At 61.1% G+C, this 9,438-nt stretch overlaps 1 protein-coding gene across 1 annotated transcript; it reads left to right on the top strand.

Annotated features, from left to right (window-relative positions):
- Nucleotides 1–944: 944 nt before the first annotated feature.
- PTGS1 (prostaglandin-endoperoxide synthase 1) lies at nt 945–9,181 on the top strand. The gene is made up of 11 exons (XM_015879218.3): nt 945–1,162; nt 4,602–4,718; nt 4,801–4,941; nt 5,482–5,625; nt 5,784–5,965; nt 6,050–6,133; nt 6,269–6,515; nt 6,946–7,232; nt 7,742–7,889; nt 7,969–8,356; nt 8,432–9,181. Exons 1-10 carry the CDS (start codon nt 1,057–1,059, stop codon nt 8,334–8,336), a joined length of 1,824 nt encoding a protein of 607 aa, XP_015734704.2. The 5' UTR covers nt 945–1,056; the 3' UTR covers nt 8,337–8,356; nt 8,432–9,181.
- The last annotated feature ends 257 nt before the right edge of the window (nt 9,182–9,438 follow it).

Raw genomic sequence — 9,438 nt, 5'->3', positions numbered from 1 at the left:
GATACGGACACGTAAAGCGAGCAAAGCTGTGCCCGTCCAGTTCTGAGAAAAGCAGAAGGAGACAAAGGCGGAGCGCGGCGGCGGGGATGGAGGGGAGCGGGGGAGGAGGGGGCCCCGAAAGCACAGCGGCTCCTCCAGTCCCGTGGGGTTGGTCCCGCTGGAGGCCTCGAGGCTCCTCGGGCCAAACACACGCAGATCGTGTCCCTACGTTCCTCCCCGGGCCGCTGCCCGGCACGACGCACACGTGGATGATGGCGACGGCCGCGTCCCTTCCACCGCCTCCGGCTGCGGTAGAGCGATGGCGGAGCGCCCGCACGGCCCCGCACCGCTCCATCCCGGAGCCGCCCTCCCAGCCGTGCCGTATCCCCCGGCCGCCCGTGAGGAGCCGTGCTGGGTGCGGGCCGGGATCACCCCCAGCCCAGGGGCAGAGCGCGGCGCTCCAGGAGGGCTGCACAGCGCCCGTCCGATTGGTGCGGTGCAGTGTGCGTCTGCTCTTTGTTTTTGGGCTCCTGCAGCTCTGAGAGGCGACAGCAAAGCCCCAGTAGCCCCACACACGGCTGCTGCCCTCCACCCGGAGTAACCCGGACGGTGCCACCAGGCACGGGGACTTCCCCCGCGGCGCTACCCCGCACACCGCCTGCAGCCCGCCCGCCCCATCCTGCCCTGCCGGCACCGGGTTGGGAGCAGCGCCGGGCGGGAGGCACCGCGACGCTTCCCGGTGACCACATTTGCTCCGCCGTTGGCGGCTGAGGGCAACCCGCCGGGTGCCGGGCTGCAACACGGCGCCGCCCGAGCTGCGCCACCGCCCCCGGGACACGGGGTGGGACGGGGCGGGACGGGACGCGGGGCTGCGAGGAGCGGGGCGCGGCCCTGGAGGAGAGCGGGGTCCCCCCGGGGGCCGGGCTGGAGGCGGCCCCGTCCCGGCGGGGGCGGGAGGAGGCGCAGCGGGGGCGGGGGCGGCGTGGCCGGGCCGGGCAGCGCGGGACGCGGCGGAGCTGCCTATAGCCTATAGCCTATAGCATATAGCCTATAGCATATAGCCTATAGCATATAGCCATGGGCGGTGGGTGCCGGGACCGGGCCCACCTGGCCGCGCTGCGGCTTCTCGTCGCCCACGCGATGCTGCTCTGCGCAGCCGGGAGCGCCGCGGCCGCCGGCACCGGTACGAGGGGGCGGGCAGCGGGGGGAGACCCCGAGGCGGTGTCGGGGTGCGGGGGGAGCCGCTATAGGGAGTGCGGGACCGGGAGTGACTGCGGGACACGGAGCGCGGAGGGGCGGCGGGGTTGGGGTCAGTGCCACGGGGTGAGGGCGTGGGCAGGTCGGGGTCCCCGCGCTGTCTCTCTCGGTGGTCTCGGGGCAGGATCGCGCCCATCGCCCCTGATGGTGCCCGGCCCGGGGTCAGGTCGAGGCAGTGGGCTCAGGGCGCTGCAGGAAGGGCCCACTCCGCGCTGCCCCGACGGCTGCCGGCGGCCGCCTGGAGCTCCAGGGGAGAACGGGCGCCGTGCCCGCGGCTCTGGGCGCAGCTGCTGCCGCTGACCTGCGCCTTGTCCCATCCCCGCGGCCTCGAGCTGCGCTGTGCCATGTGCTGCCCCGCGCTGGGCTCAGGCATCGAGGGGTGAACGCACCCACGGACCGTGATGTGAAGAATCTACAGTGCTGACAGCTCCATCATGTGCTGCCCCGGGCAGTTCCCTGCAGGGCCGAGGTTGAATGCTGACCGTGTTCCTCTGCCATGAAATGATTTTCCTCGCTTCTGCATTACAGGACCCAGCACACAGAACTTCCTGGGTTTGGCGCTTCCTCGCTGAAGCCTTCACGGCAAAAGCAGCACAGGGGCGTGCTGTGCTGGGCATCCCTTGGTGTGCTGTGGCCGTGTGTGGTGCAGGCAGTGGTGGTGACCCCATTGCTACAGGGCAGGAAGGGGCGCAGAGCCCAGTGCAGAGGGTTTGGACTGCATGGGGCAGAGGGGCTGTAGGAATGGGGCACGGCCTCCTCCCAGCACCCGCAGCCCTCCCGCAGTGCGGTGGCTGTTCCTGCACAAAAACAATGAGCCTAAGGTGGAGACTTCCCTGTGGCAGTGGGTGTGCGTCCAAAAGGGAACATGAGCCGGGCTCATGGGGCTGCTTACATGGCACCTGCACCACAGTGCAGCTCTGGGAGCCATCAGCAGGCAGCCACGTGTTGGGTCCCGCAGGACAGGGCCTGGGGACCAGTGGGCACAGCCAGCCCATGGCTGTTGGGACGGACACACTGCGATGGCACAGCCCTGGTGCTGCTGGTGGCAGAATGGGGTCAAGACAGATCGCACCACACGGGGATAATCTTCCAAGCTTTGATTAGCAATGAAAAGAGCTGTCAGAGACTGGGTGACCTGCGCTGGGAGCTGCAGTGCAGTGAGCACTGTGGATGGCTGCAGGAGGCACACAGCTTCCTGAGGGCAGAGTAACCCCTGTCTGCTGGGTGCTTGCATGTCTCCTCACCTCTTTGCAGGCAGCTCCTTGGCTCAGAGCAGTAATGTTTTCTCTCCTTCCAGGCTTTCTCTGGCTGTGACCTGGGCTGGGCTCCCACAGCGTCTCTGCTTTCCCTTGCGGATATTGCCCTTGGCACCTGTCTGCTGCCTTCGCCTTGGGGCTGTGTATTTGTGTAGAAGCACATGTTTCTGTAGACTAACCCAGGGCCTCTCCAGTTGCATCCTCCTCAAGCCCAGCCCTGTTCACCACAGGCGCAGCTGTCCCTGGTGTCATCACCTCATCCGGGCTCAGATCTATGGTTCCTCCTGCAGATCTGGGTCCATTCCCACTACCTGTGGTCAGGCTCCTCATGTGCACGGTGCAGCTGCAGCCCCGCAGGTTGCTGTGCAGCCATAAGCTGTTGCAGATCTTCGTCTGGCTGCAATGGGTTGGGAGTGGCTCCTGGGCCCAAAAAACCTTCACAAATCAGAAAAACAAATGTGAACCATTCAGTGTCTTCACAGCTCAGAGCCATGTGCACACTGGGAACGTCCCACCCGGTGAGCCCAGCCTGCTCATGATTCACCCCGTGTCGTCACTTTGGCTGCAGTTGGTGGAGCGGACGTTGACCCCAAAATGAGGCATTTTTAAGCAGTGATCGTGGGCATCCGCTGGCTGTGCCGTCATGGAGGGGCTGCAGTTTGGGGTGGGGGGCAGGACCAGCATGTCCCACACCTGTAGCCACGCCACTGGATTCCTGCTCGGGGTGGAGGTGGCTGTTGCGGGCCGGGACACGCTCGGTGCCCCCTGGCTGGGACGTGCTGCTCCCACCCCACCCGTGGGTCCCCACGCACTGACACTGCCATGAACCCAGAGCAGGCAGCAGCCTGCAGAGCCCTGGGCATGGAGCAGGGCTGCTCTCATAGGTGTTGGTGTTTGCAGCGGGGTTGAACACAGAGCTAACGGTGCAGCAGCACTCCGAGGATGCTCCAGCTGTGCTGCTGCACGGCCCTGCTGGCAAGTTTAGTGCTACGAAATGACAGGCAAGTGGTCTAAAGTTAATTTGTCTGAGATAAATAAGGTCTGCCTTCATCCAGGGATGTGACAGCATCTTGGAAAGGGCCAGGGTGAAAGGGAGCTTGAGGAAAGGGCTGGGAGCTGCACCCTATGGGCTGGCCCCATTGCGTGAGGGTTCAGGATCCCAGCACTGAGAAGAGCCCTGAGATGTCTGGGAAACTGTGGGGCTGCACAATTAGCTTGATTTGTCAAAGATGTTTGTTTTTAGCTTCAATTTCCTATGGAAAATGTATTGTGCATTGTGCCAACCTGCATGAGAGCCTGGTTCCAGACCTTGCAGAATTTGAACCAGATCAGGCAGAACCCTTAGGGCTGGGAGCACAACCCCTGTAGCATCTGTGCCATGGACACTGATGGTGACAGTTCCCGGTGCCTTAGAGCAGGATCTGTCCCTGGGTGCCGTGTCCACCAAGCCCCCTGTGGCAGCTGCACACTGCGTGCCAAGGATGGTTTACATAGCACAGCCCCACCGCAGCCACTTCCAGCTCCTGGGCTGCTCTCACCCTGTGGCCCCATCATGCTCCTGCTGTTCTGTGCTGAGGCAGCTGCCCGAGTGCTGGCAGATTGGTGATGTGATGCCACAGCACGATGCTTTCAGGCTTCTCCCTGCACAGCAAAGCCCCCAGGGCTGCAGCAGGCCCAGAAGGAGCTACTGGGATGGACTGGGGCTGCAGTGTGCCCCCACCACAGCTGCGCTGGCCGGGTGATGCCGTGGGGAGGGCAGGATGGACTCTTATCTGGTGGCTGCAGCCGGGGTGTGCAGGCAAAGGGGCAGCTGTGAAGGAAGCGACCAGGCCAGGGCTGGGAGGAAGGAGCCCAGCAGTCAGCCCCTTCCTCCACTCAGGGCAGAAAAGCCCTGTGCCAAAGCAAACTGCAGCTCAGACAATTGCCATTATTAACAGTGATGTTTGCAGGGATTTCTCCAGCTCTGGGGCACAGCAGTCCATGCACAAGGCTCCAGCAGTGCCTGTCTGCTGCCTCTTGCTGTGCTGGGCAAAGCCCCACTGGGGAGCAGTGAAGTGCCTGATGTGGTGGCACTGCAGGTGGATGGTGACCTCTCCTCTCCCTCTGCAGTCAACCCATGCTGCTATTACCCCTGCCAGCACCAAGGTGTGTGTGTGCGCATCGGCCTGGAAGGCTACGAGTGTGACTGCACGCGGACGGGGTACTTCGGGGCCAACTGCACCTCACGTAAGTCCATGGCCCTGTGCTGGGTGAGCACTGCGCTGTCATTACCTGGTGCCAAGTGCCGCGCTGTGTTTGTGTCCCACAGCTGAGCTCTGGACGCGCCTACGTGACCTGCTGAAGCCCAGTCCTGCCTTCTACCACTTTGTCCTCACCCACTTCGGGTGGTTCTGGGACATCATCAACAGCACATTCATCAGAGACACACTGATGAGGCTCGTGCTTACAGGTACCGGGGGTGGCACAAGGACTCTGGGTATCAGCGTGGGAATGGGTGGTGCCAGGCTGGGTCACTTTGCTCTGAGCCACCCACATGCAGGTGATGTTGCAGTGCGAGGCACGGGGAGGCTGAGCCCCACACACAGGCTGAGAGCCAGGCAATGGCTGCTGTCGGCACGCCACGCTTCCCCTACAAAGGGCTCTGGAATGGCTGCACAGGGAGCAGCTGGAGGAAATATGGAGCTGGCCCTTGTTACTCATGTCCTTGCATTTATCACTTTGCATAAATATTTAGGTTCCAGCTCTTGGAGCCATAGGGACGTGTTCACAAGGCTCCGGCTGTTGATTTCAGCATTTATGCATGTTTGTCATCTAATTCATCATTCAGGAATCCATTAGTGCAGAAGCATTACAATCCGCTCATGCAGGGACCTGCATCCTCTGATGGGGGGGCACAGCCCAGCACTCGGGACATGGCCGGGTGCTCTGGTTCCTGGGATGCCTGGGGTCTGTGCTGCCCCATGGTATTAACTGAGCTCTCTCCTTCCAGTTCGCGCCAACCTCATCCCCAGCCCTCCCACCTTCAACTCCCAGTACGGCTACATCAGCTGGGAGGCCTACGCCAATGTCAGCTATTACACCCGCATCCTCCCACCAGTGCCAAAGGAATGCCCCACGCCCATGGGGACCAAAGGTATGTAGTTGGCACAGGAACACAGGAGGTGATGAGCACGGGCTGGGATTGCAGCAGTGTCTGTCTCCTACCTGGTGCCATGTCACCATCATGCGCTGCCTGCACTGTGCTGCAGTGGTTGAACTGCACAGCCTGGCATCAGCCCCTGTCCTCCACAGGGAAGCAGCAGCTCCCCGATGCCCAGCTGCTGGCTCAGCGCTTCCTGCTGCGGCACAAATTTGAAGCTGATCCCCGGGGCACCAACTTGATGTTCGCCTTCTTTGCCCAGCATTTCACCCACCAGTTCTTCAAGACCTCTGGGAAGATGGGACGTGGTTTCACCAAGGCACTGGGGCACGGGGTGAGGGCGCAGGGCTCAGTGCTGCGGGCACAGTGATGGGCACAGACAGGCTGCCACCCTGCTCACACTTGTGTGCTCCCACAGGTGGACCTGGGGCACCTCTATGGGGACAACCTGCAGCGGCAGCATCAGCTGCGTCTCTTTCAAGATGGGAAGCTCAAATTCCAGGTACTACACAGCTTGAGATACTGAGATGCATCTTGGTCCCATGCCCCAAGATCACTGGAAGCCCTCATCCCCCTGGCAGCTGCCAGAACCACATGGCTTCCTCCCCAACTCACTTTCTGTACCTGTGCCCCCGAGGTGGTGAATGGGGAGGTTTACCCACCGTCCGTCACTGAAGTGCCGGTGCACATGGTCTATCCGCCTGCCATCCCCAAAGAGAAGCAGCTGGCAATGGGGCAGGAGGTGTTCGGGCTGCTGCCGGGGCTCTGCATGTATGCCACGCTCTGGCTGCGTGAGCACAACCGCGTTTGTGACATCCTGAAGCAGGAGCATCCCACCTGGGACGACGAGCAGCTCTTCCAGACAGCACGGCTCATCCTCATCGGTGGGTGCTGCAGCGTTAGGGACTGGGTTGTTCCTCTCACAGCCTTCTGGAGACTGTTGGCTTTGGTCTGTCAGCAGACTTAGTTTTGAGTGATTTAGCTGAAGTTCTGAATTATTTCATTCTGATATTTTTTGGATTCTGGGTGGAAGTGACTTGGTGTGAAATTACAGTAAAATGATTACAGACCCACGGCAGTGTTACATTAAGCAGCACGCTGGGGTTGGCTTTCTCAAAAACCATTTCTGTTTTGGCAAAACGACCTTTTTTGGTGGGAAGGTAATTTACAGAGCAGTTTCCCACCAAGGTCCCCAGCCCAGAGTCAGGCGGGTCCCACACTGCACGTGAGTAGCACACCCGGCCCAGCGCCCCGCAGCAGTGGGGCTGAGGGGGATCGACATGCTGACACTTTCTTCTCTTATCTCCTGCCCAGGGGAGACCATCAAGATTGTCATTGAGGACTATGTGCAGCACCTCAGCGGGTACTTCCTGAGCCTCAAGTTTGACCCTGAGCTGCTGTTTGAGCAGCAGTTCCAGTACCGGAATCGCATTGCGGTGGAGTTCAACCAGCTCTACCACTGGCACGGGCTGATGCCCGACTCCTTCACTATCCAGGGACAGGAGTACAGCTACAAGCAGTTCCTCTACAACACCTCCATGCTCATGGACTATGGCGTGGAGGCCCTGGTGGAGTCCTTTTCCAAGCAGACTGCAGGAAGGGTAAGGTCCTGTGCTGCTGGTGCATCCCGTGGGGCTGCGATACCCCATCTGTCCCACCGCAGTGCTCGGTGTGTGCCTCCCACCTGTGTGTTGCATTTGCCAACCTTTCCTGGCGGTGCTGTGCATGCTGTGGGCCCTCCCCACAAGCAGTGCAATGGGCTGGGCCCTGGCAGCACCGTGTGCTCAGTCCTGGGACGCTGCAGTAAACACAGTGGTGCAGCCAGAAGCCTGCGGTGTACGGGTGGCCCCAGGCCAGGCTGTGCGGCATGGAACAGCTCGTCTCGTACTGTTCTTTGCTGCCATCACATGGATGTTCCCTTCCAAGTGATTGTATCAACATTTCTGACTTTGTGAAGCAGCAATGCTGCCACTCAGACCTGCTGCTCTCAGGTCTCCTGCTGTGACCTCAAACCCTGCAAACCCCCATCCCAGGTCCCGGGTATCAGCAGGGCTGGGATGAGGCTGGGCACTGCTCCTGTGTGTACACTTCTCATCCTCTCTTCCTGCAGATCGGTGGGGGGCAAAACATCAATGCCAACGTATTGGAAGTGGCTGTTGGAGTCATTGAGGAGTCGCGGCAGCTGAGGCTGCAGCCCTTCAATGAGTATCGGAAGAGGTTTGGCCTGAAGCCCTACACGTCCTTCCAGGAGCTCACAGGTAGGACCCTGCTCCCCTGGCTGGGCTCAGGGGCTGCCAGTCTGACCCATGCTGAGGCTCTGGGGTTCTGTTGGTGCAGGAGAGGAGGAGAAGGCAGCAGAGCTGGAGGAGCTGTATGGGGACATCGATGCTCTGGAGTTTTATCCAGGACTGCTGCTTGAGAAACCCCAACCCAACGGCATCTTTGGGGAAAGCATGGTGGAGATTGGCGCTCCATTTTCACTGAAGGGACTTCTTGGGAACCCCATCTGCTCCCCAGAGTACTGGAAGCCCAGTACCTTTGGTGGAGCAACCGGCTTCGAGATCGTCAAGACGGCAACACTGGAGAAACTTGTGTGCCTCAATGTGAAGAAGTGTCCATACGTGTCATTCCGTGTGCCGGATGCTGCGGCAGGAGGTGAGACCGACAGTAGCCGTGCGGGTGGAGCATCATCCACAGAGCTGTAGGAGCAGCACAGCCCACACAGGTACGGCCCGGCCTCACCTGGCCCATGGAGGGGACAGACTCTGCCCAGCGCTGACTGTCCCTGTTGTCCCTGCAGGCAGCGCTGGGGCCGGGCTCTGCCCATCCTGTGCCAGCAGAGGATCCTGCCCTGGGTGGGCTCCGGCTCTGCCCCACACCAGCAGGGAGAGGCTTGTGCTCACCTTGGGAAGAGCTCGAGTGCCTGAGGCGATCTCAGCAGACCTAATCTTTCTCCTGCTGCCTTGCACTAAGTCAGCTTTGGAGCTCGCTTGGTAAATCCCAGTGCCCCACGCTGCTCCTATCCTCTCTGCTCCTCTCCCTCAGCTCCCACTGCTCATTCCTGCTGTGGGTCGTTGCACTCCATAGAGCACACAGCACACACAGCACAGCCTCGCTGGGGAGGATGCACTGCAGATGTGCTGCAGGCTGTGCTCTCACCTGGTTCTCCACAGCAGCCCCGCTCTGCCCTGCCATCCTGCCTGGCACTGGACAGAGGGTGACTGTGCCAGCTGCCCAGCCCTGGGGAGCTCCCAGAGCCCCATGTCCCCACCTTGCACTGCTGTCCTGGCACGCAACAGGCTGCTCTGAGCTACCTCTGTGCACATCGCCCTATAAAGACTCCCCCGCCCTCCGCTCACTGCACTTTCCTGCATTAATAGCTCAGCAGACAACGTTCCAAAGGCACACTGCCTGCTTGACCTGCTCCACAGCACTTGCAGACATAAGCCCTCACCAAAAGCATGACGTGATCACTGGCAGCCAGGGCTGCTGGCCTCGGTCCCAGCCAGATCCCAGAAAATGGACCTCTAAAATAAACAATGTTAAAAACTACTCTGATTTCCTCCAAGTTCTCAGGCTCTCGCCGTGCAGACAGGCCAAGGCAGGTGCCCGGGACCAGGCGGAGCTGGGGAAGGCTCAGCAGCGCTCACATGGGGCGCAGGGATGTCCTGGGTCCCAGCCCTTGTTGCAGTTCCCATGCTCGGGTGGCAGCACTGTCAGACAGGGCAGATGGCATCCAGTGGGAGCAGCACGTGGCCAAGGGCTGCTGCCATATCCCCAGGCAGCAGCACACACCGCGTTCCATGC

This window comes from Coturnix japonica, chromosome 21 (genome assembly GCF_054131305.1).
Source record: "Coturnix japonica strain WE chromosome 21, WE-NBRP24, whole genome shotgun sequence".
NCBI classification, from domain to species: domain Eukaryota; kingdom Metazoa; phylum Chordata; class Aves; order Galliformes; family Phasianidae; genus Coturnix; species Coturnix japonica.
The sequence above is the reverse complement of the archived record's forward strand: the minus strand, read 5'-3'. Positions and strand labels throughout refer to the sequence as shown.

Bases quoted from the DNA above. Each gene is read 5' to 3' on its own strand.
- PTGS1 (XM_015879218.3), top strand. From the start codon at position 1,057: ATGGGCGGTGGGTGCCGGGACCGGGCCCACCTGGCCGCGCTGCGGCTT. The intron at 4,942-5,481 runs GTACCGGGGGTG...CTCTCCTTCCAG, and splicing joins GATGAGGCTCGTGCTTACAG to TTCGCGCCAACCTCATCCCC. The intron at 6,134-6,268 runs GTACTACACAGC...TGTGCCCCCGAG, and splicing joins ATGGGAAGCTCAAATTCCAG to GTGGTGAATGGGGAGGTTTA.